Below are 16,533 nucleotides of genomic sequence, written 5' to 3'. Positions count from 1 at the left end.
AATCCCAACTAATCTCCAGCCAATCAGTAATCACTCTCAGTGACGGTCCTCTCCTCACAAGCCAGAAAGGCCTCTGTGGGTCGGCCGCCTTCACAGTCTCGCTGCTCGCTTCCCAGTACATCTTATCAAACCTCATCTTGATCCTGGCAGCAACTAGAGGAATGATGGCCTAGTAGTTAGGGGCTTGGAGCCTGAGAGACGCAGGTTCAATTCCGTGCTCCACCTTACAATGCCTTGTGTTCTTGGACAAGTCACTCATCTCTCTAGGCCTTAGTTTCACCATCTTTTAAAGGGGGATAATGGCACTACCTTACCACAAAGGGGTGCTGTGAGGACAGATACTGTGGTAATGGGGCCACCTTAGATGGATAGAAGTCATCTAACCTAGCAAGTTATTATTTATTATTATTTGAGTGGTTATAAGACCACACCAGATCCTATTGTGTGTGTACCACATGTGCGCACACATACACACAGTAATAAACAGTCTCTGGCTGCAAACTCCCAGCAAAATGGGGGCGTGGGTGTGTGTATGCAGTGCGGGAAAGAAGAAGAAAGAAAAACATCTGACAAATTCCATGGAGTCTGGGAGTTTCTGTGAAAATATTGGAATATATTTGAAAAGATTAATTAGGTATGATTTTACAGTACCACCCCATATTTTCATCTCATACTTTATTTAACAATATTAAAGAGGCACTTTAATAGCACACATACGACATAATAAAAAGGCATTTCTTGCTCTTTTTCCTCTCTGACAAAATATCAAAATAAAAACTTTTGACATAACACATTGCACCCAAGGTAAATTACCTACAATAGTTTTTTATACAATACAAAGGACAGTAAAGATACATATTAACAGGATAAAGCCTCTTTTTTCCCTTTTAAAACTAAAAAAAAATTTTTTTTTGCAGGACAGACGCAAAGTACTCTATTTGTTCATATCACATCAGTGCATTACTTCACCTCCTTGACTTGGGAGTATTTCAATAGTATTTAAGTATCTTCCATGTCCTCATTTGCACCTGAGATTTCTTTCTGGTTCAAAGTTCAGTTGTATACCTGCTCGATTACATGACATAACCTTTTTAACACTATGGAGTACCAGCATACAGGATGTTATAAAAAGTTTTATTTTCCTGCTTTGATTTCTTTTACAGGTCACTGCTACTTCCTATCTGTTCCCTTTTATTTTTAAATCAAGGAAGTCTGTATTCACATTACAAAATAAAAATAGCACCAGTAACTGCATAGTAAAAAGCTGATACCTATATAGCTACTAAGTCAATACAGTAAGATAGTTTAGAAGTTATACCGTTATGGTCACTTGGACAGTACTAGTCTGGTCTGGTAATTTGGCACAGTTTTATCCGTGAAACAAAAAAAGTTTGTCACAAATGTCAAGGTGCAGTTCGCTAGCGTTATTCTCATTTTTCATGCATTTACATCATCTACAGTGGTCAAATAATGGCATCAATGTTTGAAACACTATAATAGGCCCACGCAGCAAGCAAGCTAGTTCATTATTTTCTTGGCAACATAGAAACAAATTCTTAGGAATGGCTGTCAAAATATGTGGCGCTTGATTCTTAATTTAATTTTTTTTTTAATTTATCATGTCGTAGGCCAGTTCCCAATGTAATGAATTGTACAGGATTATTTGTGCAAAATCTTTAAAAAAAAATTGCTTTCTACAGTGTACTGCACCTTCTGAATAAGACGTCTATGGAATGAAGTTCATCTCTTCAAGTACTTTGTACAAAGATAACACAGAAGCAGTCTCAAAAGGGTCTGAGATTTGCAAGTATCCTTATAACCTCAGCACTTCTGCAATAAAGCAATTGCTCTTGACGATTCAGTCTGCCCAAAGCGATTACAATTTCAGTTCATGAAAATCATCAGCAACATCAAAGTTCTAGCATTTGCATGATAAATCAGGTGAATTAAAGTAGATTAGTAGACACAAAGCAAACTATTTCACAGAGACTGCAGTGCAAGTTCATTTAAACTAGACAGAAAAATCACGCTACACAAACGAATTTAATGCTTTGATAATTTTTCCCTTGCAAACCCCATGAAAGCAGCTGAGGATCACCATAAGTCACTTTCATAAATTACTCTGAAGTATCTCTTCTTAAAGGAATTTTAAAGCTCGTTAATTTCTGTCCAAACAGTTGGCTTAGGAGATTGTTCTGGGATTCGGCTGTCCTGTAATTGTGAGAGTCAGCAGGTTTAGCACCTTGGACAGCTCTGTGCCTGTTTAAAGAGCTGTGTAGGGACGTGGCGGGGCCTTTGGCTAGGAGATGGTGAAAGGTTTTCCCCAGGATGTCCTTCTTACGTTTCAGGTCTCCATTGGAATGACGGTTAGTCACCTTCTTCTGATTGTAGGTGTCCAGCGCCATCTTTTTCAGCTGGTTGCCAACTCCTGACATTCTGGGCTTGGGGATCAGTTTGTTGCAGTGCATTTCCCTCTTCCCAGGGGAAAGGGCAGAAGCCTCGTTGTTAGTCCATTCGGCTCTTTTGAGTTCTCCAGCCCCGTCGCTCCTCCCGGGGCCCGGTGTTCGGGCTTTCTTCTTCTTCCCATCTCCCTCAATGTTCTCCCTAGACGCTGAGCTGCCTTTGTGACTCGAAGACTTGTGCTCTTTCCGCTTCTTTGGGTGCAGCTTGCCAGGCCCGTTCAGAGCCGGCTTATCCAAGGATTTACCTGGATCCGAGTGGCCGTGTTTCACAGGGTTGGCCACTCCCTCAGCTTTGAGTTGACTTGAGAGTTTGTTTTGATTGCATCCTATTTCTCTGACGCTGGCACTGGCATTGCCGTCTTTGGCACAGACACCTGTCTCAGGCATGGCTTTTTCTTTTAGTGAGCAGGGTTTCTGGATCTCCTCTGTGCTGCCCAGATTACCAGTTGCAGCGGAGGCAGCTTCGCCACTCACTTGACTGCCTGCGGTTTTCTTCTGAGGGGCTGAATCTTTGGCAGCCCTGTTTAGAACAGGTGATGCTGTCTTGTCCTTCAGAGGCAGAGAGGGGTAGGCAGACTCTGAATAACTGGACTTGGATGCAATTTCCCGAGGAGCATCATCTACATTCAGGCTGCTCCACAATGTTTTATGAGCGTCCTTGGCCAGTGGAGCTTCTACTTTTGGTGCAGAAATTTCTGGGATTTTCTTAGCTAGTTTGAGGCAAGGGATCTCGTCGACAGGCTCTTCTCGTGAACTGGGATTGTCCAATATCCCCACCACATGTTCTCTTTGATTGCCCGTGGTTGGTTTTTCTTGGCCATCTGCATGCCCATGTTTCTCAGTGAGATGAGGTGGAGATAGCTTTCCATCCGTTGCCTGGTTATGAGCTAAATTAGAAAGGTCCATACGAAATTCAGAAGAGTCCAGGAAAGGAAGAGGCTTCCCATCAAAGGCTCCTTTGTCTAGTTCTTCAATGGAAAGCATCGTGGTGTAACCGAGCTCTGGATTACTCACGACAGCCTGGGGCAGAGAAGGAGACAGACAAGGGGGCGGCGGGAGGGTATCGAACTGAGATTTTTCCATTTCAGCCAGGAGGTCTTTGAAGTCACCCACGAGGTCTTCTGTTTTCACAGAGGTTTGGGGCAAAGTTGCTCCAGGGTCATCCCCTGTTTCAGGGCAGGACTCACTGGGAGATGGTAAAGGCACATCAGCTAGCTGTAGATCATTACTACGGTCAAGGTGCATCGGTGGGTTGTGTGGATCCAAGCTGCCTTGGTGTGTAAGCTTCCTTTTCTTGCGTGGTGGCATGTTCTCCCTTGGATAGTTTTCCTCTTTGATTTTCTCATTGCCATCCTTGGTGGAGATGCCAGGCCTCATGACCCCTCTGAATTTGAAAGTCTTGATGCTTCCCGCCAGGTGCTTCTCCATGTGCCTGTCGTACTGTTCTTTCTTAGAGAAGGTGTAGTTGCACATGCTGCATATGAACGACTTTTTGATGACATGCATGACGTCCGCGCAGAGCTCACACGCATACAGCGTGGTGTGCTTGATCTCCGGCTCCTCTGCTATCCCATGATCTTGACTCAGGTGGCTTCGAAGCTCTTTGGTTTCCGGATAGAACCTTGGGCATTTGTGGCACAAGTAAATCTTCTGTAAGCTGTGCACCACTAAGTGGCGCTGGAGCTTGAAGGGCTTGGGAAATTGTTTCCCACAGTGATGGCAATCTCTGGAAGGATCCTTGCAGTCCGGATGCATGGGGACAGCTTTTTGAGTGCTTTCACCTTTTGGCAGATTGTCTGGAGATGGACTGGCAGACCCTTTGGAAGAGCTGGAGGCGGAGGAAGCTGGTTTAATTCTGACACTGCTTTCCAAGGCGTCTTTAGTTACCTTTGCCTCTTGGTTGGGGGGTGGCTCTTTTAGGCTCTTGTTCTCTTTACTGGCAAGGTGTTTGCTGGCGGAATCCACCAGCTTGGATGACTTGCTTGGTTTCCGATACATGATGGTGTTCAGGAAGTGGGTGATGGCAGCATTGTCCTCGCTGAAGCAGGTGGGCAGACCCATCGCTGATTTCTGAGCCTGACCTTTCCGAGCGAACTGCGTGGCGTGCTCTCTGAGATGCTCGTTGTACATCCAGACATCGGAAATCTCCTTCAGGCACATTCCGCAGGCCCACAGGCCGGCTTTGTTTTTTGCATGCTTCTCTTTTAAATGGTCCCTCAATTGCTCCCTTGAGCTGAATTTGCGCTGGACACACATATAGCAGGTAGGCGGAGGGGAAGGGTTATGGGTGAGTTTGTGAAAGTCCAGTTCCCCTAAGGTGAGAAACCACTGGAAACACACTTTGCATTTGTATTGTTTATCCTTAGTCTTGATGTTCATATCGTTGCGATTTTTGCCTGGCTTCCCATCTTCTAGCTTATTTTTGCTGTGTTTGCTATGCTGGCTTGGCTTCTGCTTGAAACACACCAGGCTTTCATCCAAATGGCCAGGATTATCTTTGCAAGGGCTGAAAAAGCACATGTCCTGCATCTTGAACTTTGCACTCAACATCTCAATGTCAATCGTATGAAACTCAGGTGAGCCTTGGTCCTCGTTGATCTTGCTGTTGAAGGGTCCCTCTTCCAGCTCTGGGGGTTCTGGGCTAGTTTCTGCTATTGAATGTTCATTTTCAAGCTCCGTAGGGGACTTGAACAGTATTTCATCAGCAGGAAGATTTTCTGCCTCCTTTTCAAGACTTCCCCAAATGTTCAAGTTCGGAATGTTTTCCATCTGGTTGTTTTGGCAGAGGAAGGTTAACATGTTATCATCCTCCAGGTCAATGACCTCCTTCCTTTGGTTGTTTTTCTCATAATCTGGCTGCAGTGCAATATTTGTGGAAGCGTTGGAGCTGGCATCACACCCCTTTGGCTTACTGCTGTGACACATGTTTAGCATCAAGGCATCGTCAATGGAGATGGTTTCATATTCACAAGGATCGTCCCTGGTGACACAGAAAGAGCTGGTTTCACTGAGGTCTGAAGCCAGCCGGATGGGAAAGAAGTCTATGGCACCCACTGGCCCGACATTTGCATCAGTGACAGGTTTGGGTTTCTTGGTTCGTTTCCCATACACGCGCGTGCACTTCCTCCGGGTGAACTGGTTGTCCCTTGGAAACAGCTGTGCAAATGTGACGTCATCATCAAATAAACCCTGCAGGTCTGGCTCAGTTGCATCACCAGTGCAGGACTCCTTTCTCTGTAGCAACTCTCCCTTTTGCCAGGGCTTTGACTCTGCCGAACAAGGGCTGTTATCAGAAGCATTTTCCAACATGCCTTTAATGGGATCCTTGTTGGCCGTTTCAGATTCACAGGTTTCTAACGACAGATCTGGTCTGGAAGGACTCAAGGGATGCCCGAAGGCATTACTATGATTCCCATGATTGCTCTCTCCCAAGGAATTCTCACGTTCTTCCACATTTGTGCCAACACCATCATCGTGCTGTTCTTTGCATACCTTGCTCAACCCCTTCTCCACTTGCTTCATGAACCCACTTGCCCATTTCTCTTTGGCCTGTGCCTTTTCTCCTTGACTTGGATCTTCTATCTGCTTTTGACAGCTCACGGGGACCTTTAGTGACTCCTGTCTGTCTGTCTCCATGGAAGAGATGACCCAATCACCCACTTCATCTGCATGCTTAACTATGCAAGGTGACCGTTTTGCTGTGTGAGACTGCTGGGGCGAGCATGGCCTGTCTTGTTCCTCTGCTGAGATGCAGCTGCCTGGCTCAGCTAAGTCTTCAATCACATTTGACAGACTGGAGTTGATTCTACTGGAAACAACATTGGAAGGACCATCAACAGCATTCTTCTCCAGGTCGGACAATCCATTGACTTCACTTTCATTGGGAAACATCTTTACTTTCCTTCTTGCTTTTCTACTTAATTTCTTCTCTAAATTTCTATTTAACCCCCCAGGATCTTTGCTTTGGCTTCTTCTGCCTTTTCCCCGTTTATTTGGTTGCTTTCTAGGACCGGGTTTTTCTGTCACTGATTCATCCAATCCCCCTGTATCTGAGCTATGAGATTTTGTCTTTGTTTCTTTACTCAGAATATCTGTGTGATGACGTTCATGGCACACTTCAAGAGATATGACACTGAGGTCACTGAGCACTCTACTAACTACTTCTTGCATTTGTGCATTGGGCTCCTTCTCTTGACCTGCACATGTTTTCTTGGAGACATGTCCAACAGTGCTGGTTGGCATTTGTGTGTTATTCATTCTCTCTTTGGCAGTGGCCTTTATGCTTTTCCTAGAGACTTTCTTGGACATTTTAGAGGTTTTCTCCAGCAGATTCAAACTGAACTTTGACGTTTTGCTCGGCAGCAGCGTGCCGTCGTTTTTCGTCCGATGCTTTACAGCTTTGTGTCTGGTCAATCCTGGTTTGGATCTAAAAGATGCTGAACAAATATCACAAGTGACTTGGAGGCCATTTTCTTTCTTTTCTTTCAGATGCCCGTTTCTGGATGCATTTGGGATATTTTTAAACATGCCACTCGCCTCTTCTTGCTCCACGTTATTTAACATACAACTGCTGTCTCCTCCAGTACTCTCAGCCCCATGGCTTTCCGAGTCCTCTCCTTTTGAATTATTGTCTCTATTATCCACATTTTTGGAGGGGTCCCTAGGTCTCATCTCCGGCACCTCTGTAAACTGGTGGACCTCTTGATCAACAGGGCCAGAATCTGCGGTCCTTTCAAAGGCAGTACTTACAACAGTTGGGATCTGTTGAATGACAAAGCTATTGCACGCGGCCTCTGGCTCATTTTGATGTTTATTTCCATTAGAATGGCACTTTTTAAGCTCCTTTTCTTGATTTAAGGTTACCTCTCCGTCTCTTTCTCCAACTGGCGAAAGATTAGTGGGCTGCGTTGAGTAATCTTTGGTTTCTGGTGTGGGCTGACAAGCATGGATGCCCTGCAGAGGCATTGACGGAGAATTAATAATCATGTCTGTGACGGTGCATGTCTTGCTTCCTTTATAAAGAGGGCATAACAGCTCAGCACAAGTGCTTTCTGGCAGCCCATCATGAATGTCATTTTGATCCAAAGGTGGCATGCAGGGAAGAATACAGTCGTTCATTTGCAATTTCTGGGGGCTTTCGATCTCCAAACCAGAAACTGCCAGCTCACCGGGGCATTGTGGAACATGAGGTTCTGCTGGTCCTTCTTTTTCAGATTGCCCCAAATTATTTAGAATGTCTTCAGCAAGACAATGACGAATGTTTCCAATAGCATCCGAAGGTGCGGGAGCAGTGGTGTTGCATTGCTGAAGAGGGGGTTGAAAGACACGTGTGTCTTTCCATTTTCCTTGCTCTAAAGGATTTTCCGTGGAACAGCAAACTAGATTTTTCTCTGAGTCAGAGTTGAACCTTTTTACAATAAATGAACTGGACTGAGTCTCTGTGTTAAGCACAGGGGCAGTGTATCTATCCTCTTCCGAGAGCTGCACACTGAAGTCCGAGAACTCTACATTTTCATTATTACTGTTCTGCAAATATTGGTGGTGAGAAAAGCTAGTTTGCAAAGGCAAACTGGCCAGAGAGTCCTCTTTGGAGTGACAAGTGTCAAGGGCCTGCTTTTTCTTTCCACTGCCATCTTCAGGAAGCGGAGCATTTACTGAATAGATGTTAGTTTCATGCAACAAATTATATTCCTGGTGAAGATCTTCAGAAGGATTCAAAGAGCTAGCAGGACCCAAAGACGCACTGCAAGGAAGCTGTGTCTCATGTCCCACCTGATTATTGGTTGACCCTATGCATTTGGTTTTTATGGTGCATGACAACTGCATTTGATGACTAGCTCCCTCAGACCAAGCACTACATTCAGCAGCGCTTACTTTTAGTGTCTCTGTCCGTGCATTGCCTAATGTTTCTTTCTCAAACAAACTATGGCTTAAATAGGATTGTCTGTGGTTTTTAAATGCCAAGGTTGCTTTGTTTTTATCTTGCTCCTGCTCCTCCACAATCTGATCAGCTTTCTTTACCTGCCCTAGCAATGGGGTTACCGTTGCGCTGCTGCATGGTGAGAGGTTATTATGCTCTTGTGATACGCCATCTGCACAGATATTAATGTCACTCGGCTCGGAACATTCATCCGCTAAGTGCTGCAGCTCGGTTACATCATTGTGCAGCTTGTGGTTTGCAAATGTGGATTGCTCTGCAGTGTAGGTGTCTGTTTCGTTGAACGATTCCAGCTGTTCACCTGCCTCTGGAAAAACTCCAGTTGCTTCTGATGTGGTAGCCGTGCTCTCTGCTTCTCCTCCCATGGGCTCGTTCCCCTCTACACCTGCATGAACACATGCTGAATTCTCGCCTTCCTCTTCCTGCTCAGACTGGATATTGGCATTTGAAGGTTGGTGGTTGGCAGAGAGCAGTACTGGGAAGCATGGCATCATCAGCTCTTCTTCATTATTCTTGACTGTCCGGGCAACAAACAGTTGGAGCTGCTGTAATGGGTTTGCTGTAGTTTCTTGGGAGGCTAGCACCTTTTCTGCACCACAATCAGTCTCTTTGGACACACTCAGTATATCGAATAATAATGCTTTCCGGTTGCTAGCCTTGTCAAAGGGCCCTGGGGTTTGGTAGACTGCAGGATCCTTACTTTCTTCAGTCTCTTCCAATAAAACAAGTCCATTGTCATCACCTTCAAAGTGCACTGAGCTTTTTAGCACGTTGGGTGACTCGGCTTTGTCTAAAGGTCTTTCTTCTGAGTCCATGTCATTTTTGGCATGAGAAGACAAAGCGAGATCCAAGGTGGGGACCTGATCTTCCTGAAACCCAAATTCAGATTTCAGATTTGGAACGTGGCTGCTGAAAGATTCCAGCTCTGGAGGATCATCAAAGGTTTTATCCATTTTCCCTGACTTGGAAAACCCGTCAGCTCCGTGTTTACTTGGCAGGGATGGAAAAATATCATGTTTATTTAGTTCAGCTGCCTCTAGAGTTTTAGGGAACAAGGTATCAGTAACAATGGCAGGGCTTTTTATCATATGGTTTGTGTAGATTGGAGTCTCTAATTTGTCTGGCATGCATGAATCAGGGATAACCTGGGAAGGTTCATTCTCCATCTCTCTGGAGTCACTTTCCTTGGAAGTTTCAGCATCCTTCAGAGCTTCCGGGAACTTATCGCAGGCCTCTTTGGAACAGAAATGATCTACAGAGATTGAATCTTCAGCAGCTGGTGTACACATGCTTGATTCTAAAGAATTAAACTCTGCTGGGCAGGGCCAAGAATCCTGGTGGTTCTTATAGTTGCCATCTATGTTGGGAACTGTAGGCTTCTCATTCACTAAACTTTGGCCCACACAGACTTTTGTGGAAAGAAGGTTTGTATTCCCAAGGGCATCTGTCAAGAACAAACCCTTTTCATTCCCTGTCTCTTGATCCATGTGTATAGGTGAAAACTGGTCAGTTGCTTTTCTCAGCTGTGTGCCGATGTGTTGCTCAGATTTCTGATGGACGTCGGATGCCTCATTATTTAATTTGCTGGTTTGCAGCTGACTTTCCAGTTCTGTAACTAATCGCTTGATCTCCAGTTCATCATCTGATATATTGTTCATAAAAGCTACATTATAATCTCCAATCCTGTCTGACAAAGGTAAAGACATTTGATTGTGCGTTATGGCTCCCTCATCTGGGAATTTCTTAGCTAATGGCTTTTCCACCGAAAGGGTATGAAACTGACCAATGTCTTCCGACAAAATTGGAGACACTTCCTCCATTAGACCCCAGTCCTTCTCTTGAAGAAACGGAGGATACTGCTGCTCAAACGGCATCGTTTTGCTGGGTGGATTGCATCCAAATGGGACATAATTGTCCTTACTTGTGGCGACGCTGTCATATAATGGAGTATCAAACTCAGCTACGGGAAGTTCTCCGAATATTGAAGAGGAGTCAAAGCCAAGAGGGGAAGACACTTTGGTCTGCCGATTTTCTGAGGCAAAGGGGGTGAAATCAGAGTGCTTCTGCTCAAATGAACTGGTGCTAATGTCATCCTGGCATAAGTACATATCGTCAATGTGTGAGGCCCCCACGGCTGGAGGCTTTGAGAAGAGGTTAGGATCATAGCGAGTGGATAGGTCTTTGTGGTCATAAAGTGTGTCGTCAGTGCTCACATAGGTATCGGGTCCTTTGATGGCTAGCATCATTCCAACAGGATCCCCATTGTAACAGCCGACTGGAGCAGCATAATCTTTATGGTCATCACAAAGTCCATGTTCCTTTAAGTACTTGATTCCAGCAGGCGAATAGGTAGTGCTCACCTGTCCAGGGCTGGCATCAGTACCAATGTGAGAGGGAGGAATTAACTCTTCTGTATGGTAAGTGAGGGTGTCCTCATTATAAGCAGCAAACGGTCGCCTCTGACTGGTCATTGTCAAATCAGTGGAATCTTGAGCATCTGGCTTAGGTCTCGCTATCTCACCTGCATGGCTAGTGGCTCCTTTCTGCTCTTCTGCATCCTCCTCACAGTAAAGTCTGACAGGACTCTTGTTGAAGGCGTCTCTGCTGTGATGTTGTTTTTCTTTGCTTTCTGGTGAGCTTTCCTCGTTCATACAACCTGCCGGAGAAATGTGTGACCTATCGCTGTGACGTGTCGTGGAGCCAGTCAGCAAAAATTTGGCTGAGCCAAACCTCCTTGTCCCTCTGGAAAAGCCCGCTTTGGTTTTATTGCTCGTCTTTAGAGTCTCTTTATCAAGAAGGTTCAGCGGGTTCCTTGGAAGTGGTGTGAGGTGCTCAGAACTATCTGGGTATCTTCTGTTCTGGACGCTTTCCTTCTCATTGTCAGAGTCGGCCCTTTCAGTGCTTGGGGGGCTAGCGCCGGTTTCACTGGACAGGCTAGAGCTATGATTGCTGCCGGTGGACGATCGGCTGCTTCGCCTTCGGATTCTGGCTGCAACGCCATCTTTCTTTATTGCTTCATGGCTTGGGGCCCGCCTGTGCTGCTGACCATCTCTCTGCGGGCTATAGGTCCAGGTTGGCTCTTTCTCTTTGGCCCTCTCACCTCTCCCTGAGCGCCTCTTGCTAAAGCTGTGCTTGGTCCGCCCGTTCAACGCGGACCCCAGCTTCTTTCTGCCGTGCAGCTTGGCATACGCCACCCCTTCATCCTCTGAATCCGACATGTACTCGTACTCACCGAATTTACTGTCCCGGGCTGCCGGCAGCAGCCTCTCGGTGGCTCTGGAGACCGGCGTGTTCTTATCGCTCTTCGCATGCAGCTTGTGCAGCTTGTTTTTCTGCTGCACGATTTTATGAATGAGCTCCTTGCTCCATGTGCCGCTCCTCGGCTTCCGCTTTTTCACGTCCTTCATTGAGAACTGCAGCAGCTTGGGGTTCTTATTGACAGGCCCTGGGGTGGTACCACTTGGCCTGATTTCACTCTTCAGATAAGCATCCTCACTAAGGCTTCTGGGCTGGTTTTTATCAGAGTCAGGTTTGGTCATAGTCACTGGAGCAACAGAGCCGCCATCACCCTTCCTCCCCGTCTTCAGCTTGGTATTCTTGTCAGGCTGTGCTTTATCAGTCGTCACCCGATTTGCAGCCTTGCTCTGAGCCAGCTCCTTGACACTGGATTTCTCCAGCCTTTTGTTCCCTCGGTCTGTGAACTTGCCTGCCAGTCTCCTCTTAGGAACATGCTGTGTCCCCGACGCGCTGCTCTGAGCCTGCTCTCCGCTGGGATGATCCTCTTCATAGTAACAGAGGGCTTTCGACTGACTCGCTGGCTTCTCGTCCTTCCCCGCGTGCTTCAGTTTGTTCTCCGAGGCTGGGCCGTCCTTCACCTTGTGCGGCACCCCGCTGCCCGGGCCCTTCACCGACGTGAGTTCCTCATCAGCAAACACATCTATGAAGCTACTGTCAATCTCGGGGTTATCGGATTGATACTCCAGCCCATTCAGTGCTTCCGTGATCAGACTATCCAGCTTGGCATCATCGATTTCTAAGTCGGAAGCAGTAAGTGGCAAGGAATTTGTGGTTAGCCCATGAAATATATGGCCTTTCAGCGGGTCCTCCTTTGCCTCCCCTCTGCCTTCCCCGTCTAACAGGAAATTGACAGGCTTGTTTAACGCGAGCAGGTGCGAATGGGTGTCAGGAGAAAGCGATGGCCCTGGCCTGGCTTGGGAGTGTTTCGTGGACTCTGGGGGGAGCTGCTTCCTGGCCTCGGCCCCCCTGGGAGCGTCTCTCATCTCGCCCTGGAAAGCCGCGTGCGAGCCGCAGAACTGGCGGTGCTCCAGGAAGGAGGAGAGGTTGCTGTAGTTCTGGTCACACTGCTTGCAGGTCAGCAGCACGTCCAGCTGGTCCAGGCTTGCGCTGCTCAGCGAGTTCGCCAGCAGGTGATGGGAGGAGTAAGGCGGGGGAGGCGGCTCCCCCTCGAAGGCATCCAGGCAGCCCTTGGCCATGTCGACATCTGGCTTGTGGAACTGGGTCTCCGGGAGGCATTTGAGAAGGTGCTCGTCTTTTGGGGCGTCCAGGGGGAAGTGGAAGGGCTTGATGGAGTCTGGTGGGTGGTAGTGGAGTGAGCTGGAGTTCAGGATGTCCGAGGGGTGGCAGGGATGGTGAAAGAAGGGTGCCGGGGTAAGTGCTGCAGACAGCTGGCTGTCTTCGAAGCTGTGGTTGACCGGGCTGCTGGACATAGGCGAGAGAGAAGAACACGTGCTGCTGCAGGTGGGGTTGGGGACAGGTGACGGGAGCGGAGACTCGCATGGTGAAGCTGCCACCAAGGCCGACGGCGGCAGAGACAACGTCGGATTGGGAGAGCTCCTGGAGGTGGCTGGTGGCACCGTTTGGTTCATGCCGAAGAAGAGGGGTTTGCTCCTGGAGTCGCATGTGGGAGACCCGGTGTCCTTCCCACCTTCAAAGGAGAAAGCGTTCGTTGAGCCGCAGCTCTGCCGGGTGGGGTCCCTCCTTTGCACCACGAGACCCTCCCCTGCCAGGAGCTTCTGGCTGTGATACCTGGAGGTGCCTTTCTGCAGACTGCTGCCCCCTGGCCATTGCGAGGTGCCCAGGGGGAATGGGAATTTCTGGCTGGTGAGCTGTCTGGATAGTTCTATCCTGTTCTGGCTGGGCACTGCAGAGGTGAGATGTATTTGCTGCCAAGGCATCCTGGAGTTTTTCTGCATGTGCTGCCTCTGCTCAGGACTGGACTGGCACTCGAATGAGAACTGACTTCCAACAGGGTTTGAATAAGGTGCTGAAGTCTGGTCCACGGGAGAGAACGCCTTACTGGCTCCATCCCAGGCTTGCAAGAGCCGGGGGTGGGCTTGAGGTGTACTGGGCATGCTTTTCTCAAAAGGCACCGATCCTGTGCTTACGCCGCTCGCTGGGGAACCGCAATAAACTTTGTTCTGAAAGTGCACTTGGGGGAGAGAGTTCTGTGGCATATTCCTTCGAAGAGAGCTACCTTGGGTCAGTATCCTTTGACTAGGTCCATTGTCTTTCAGTGAAGGCTGCCCTTTACTCACTGGCTTTGGCATACTAGTCACATGTAAACTAGGTGGGAAAACGGATTGGTTTTCTTGGAAAGTGCTTGGAGTTTGGTCGATAGCACCAGAAGAAGAGAGAGCACCATTGAGCTCACTGGAATGCTGGTTCCTTCCTTTGTAGCAAGGCAGAGGGGACTGTTGCTGGACCCCTGGGGCCGAGGAATGTAGGAACTGAGCTGGCTGAGAAGACAGGCCATATGTCCTGCCGTCTGGGGCTACGGTTTCGTAGGAGCCGTTGCTCAGAGCCTCCTCTTGCCAGTCCCTGGAGGAAGAATGAAAGCCGAAAGCACCATGAATCACCTGGTTAGTTGCCAGTGAAACATCCATATAATCTTGGCTGGTAGTGTCATTACGGAAAGGATCCTTTGCTACATCATGCAGCGGCTGGAAGGGGTATTGAAATGGCAAGGAGCCCAGACAGTGCGTGCTGGCTTTGCCACTCTCGGGGAAGGGGCATGGTTTCGGAGCAGAGATACCATAGCTAGCACCCGGGAAGTTTTTGTCCGGTGAAGGCCAAGACTTATTCCCATTTGCCTGGAACTCTAAATAGTGTAACTGCCCGTTAGTGCCAGGGCTTTTGTGGGGGAGGCCAGCCGACGGCTGTCCTTTCCCGCTGTGGTTCTGGCGTGCGGCGGCTGGCGTGTGTGAGGTATAGTTGCCGGAGGTAAGGCTGGAGGAGACCTCCGGGAAGCACTGGTTGAAGCTCAGGTCCTCTTGCTCGAGCTCCGCCTCCCTCTCGGGGATGCTGGGCACGTGGAATCGGTAGCTTCCCGAGCTGGGTCCTCGGCTGACTTCTGGCTTCTTGGGCGGGGTGACCTTCTGCTGGGGGTAGGCGATGCCAATGGTGGGGTTGGACCGAGAGTTGCTAATGCTGAGCCTGTAGAGCTGGTGGTGACTGCGCTCCCCTTTCCCAGACCGCCTGTTCTTATCCCTCACTCGGCTCTTCCCCGTGGGAGACTGCGGGCTCCCCTTGATGCTGCCCCACGAGCCATCGCTGGAAAACTTGGGCTTGCTGTGGAGGGACTTGAAGTCGATCTTGCCCGCTTGCTGCGGCCTGATCACAGCTTCCCGTTGGCTGTGGGGCTCTTTGTCCTTGATGCTGGGAAAGTGGGACCCGCTCTCGGTCCCTTTGTGCAAGCACAGCTCCGAGGTGTCCAGGGAGCTACCGTTAAACTCCCCCCCACCTTTCCCACTGAAACGTTCAAAGGCAAAGTCTTTGTCTTGATCTTTGGAGCTGGACTCAGTATCACTGACGGCATAAACATGCTGGGTCTCTCCTGTCATGATACCGAGGGGCAGGGCTAGAAGGCACTCGTTTCCCTTACATCTGTGGGATTAGATCCTTCCTTCACAAGCATGGTCTCTCGGTGGTAGGTGGCTAGGATGAGGCTTGGTTAAATAGGCAGGGGTACGCCACTCCCACATCTATCCTGGTTACTGGGCAGGTCTTGCTGGTAAAGAGCACCTGGGATTCGCCTCATGCTTCCAGATGGGACCTACAATAGAGAAAAACCCCAATGAGTCTAAGGAGGACAACGGACATGGGCATGTCTAATAGCACGGAGCAAGGGGAAGCCACAGCTCAGATGGGGGCTGGATTCTCCCGTCCCGCGCCCTGTGGAGTCAGCCACGCCTGGGCACAGAGTGAGTGTTGAATGCTACTATCCTGATTTGTCAGTGTTTGACCCCCGCCCCCTGCACAGATGTGAACGATGGCACAAGGAGCCAGGCGGGATGGATCAGGCCCCTCGGGGCGTGTATTTCACCCGTATCTTTCCAGGGAAGTTTTTGGGCAGCCTGACTTCTAGCTAACCGGAGATGGATGACATTTCTACGGCAGAAGAAAGCAGTTTGGCTCCTATACCTGTGGCCACCTGGGAGCAGAGTGATCAGAACATCGGCTTGGGGAAGAACCTCACGCAGGATTTCAGAGAAATTCCTCTGACAGGCTTCTCTCCCCGATTGCAAAAGCCCCCCAAACATCCAGCTTTGCAGAGGACGTTATCAGCCTTTTTGGCAACGCACGCTAAGGGAGGCATCTTTTCTTCCCTTGGAAGCTATTTCCTGGGCTTATTAGCAACGTAAGCAGAAAAAGATGACAGAAGAGCTCCACCTATGGATTACTGGCCTGCACGGGCAGGGGCAGGCTCTGCACTTTGGCATTCCTTTGAGCGATGTCCTGGAAACAGAGAGCCCACCTTTCCCTATGCCCGTCCCACCCCCTGCTCTCCAGCTCTCCCTTTGACTCCCCCCCGCTTCCCACAACTGCAGCTCCTGCGCTACCCCAGCCTTTGAGACAGGAGCTTTGGGTTTCCCCAAGGGCGGTGATCATATCGCTGGGGGAGCCACCTCTCCTCCATTTGGGGAGGCTGGGTGTGCCTGGACTGTGGCCCCACCCCGAGGCCTGTCCTCGCCCAGCCCCCTCCCCCGAGGCCCCCCCGCCCACTTCTCATGCCTCTTCCCCCGAGACTCCCCCGCCCGCCACTCACGCGTTTTCACCTCCTCCCCGAGGCCCCCCACCTGCCTAGCCATGCACATCTCTTCACCCCATGCGGGC

At 49.0% G+C, this 16,533-nt stretch overlaps 1 protein-coding gene across 1 annotated transcript; it reads right to left on the bottom strand.

The window, feature by feature from the left end:
• Positions 1–511: 511 nt before the first annotated feature.
• On the bottom strand, positions 512–15,260 carry LOC112105767 (zinc finger protein 469). The gene has a single exon (XM_026663641.1). The coding sequence runs from the start codon at positions 15,258–15,260 to the stop codon at positions 2,118–2,120; it is 13,143 nt and encodes a 4,380-aa protein (XP_026519426.1). The 3' UTR covers positions 512–2,117.
• Positions 15,261–16,533: the final 1,273 nt, after the last annotated feature.

The sequence above is a fragment of the Terrapene carolina genome, unplaced genomic scaffold (assembly GCF_002925995.2).
Source record: "Terrapene carolina triunguis isolate 2854851 unplaced genomic scaffold, T_m_triunguis-2.0 Scaffold33891, whole genome shotgun sequence".
Lineage (NCBI taxonomy): Eukaryota > Metazoa > Chordata > Testudines > Emydidae > Terrapene > Terrapene triunguis.
The sequence above is the reverse complement of the archived record's forward strand: the minus strand, read 5'-3'. Positions and strand labels throughout refer to the sequence as shown.

Coding starts and splice junctions, on each gene's coding strand:
- LOC112105767 (XM_026663641.1), bottom strand. CDS start 15,260: ATGACAGGAGAGACCCAGCATGTTTATGCCGTCAGTGATACTGAGTCC.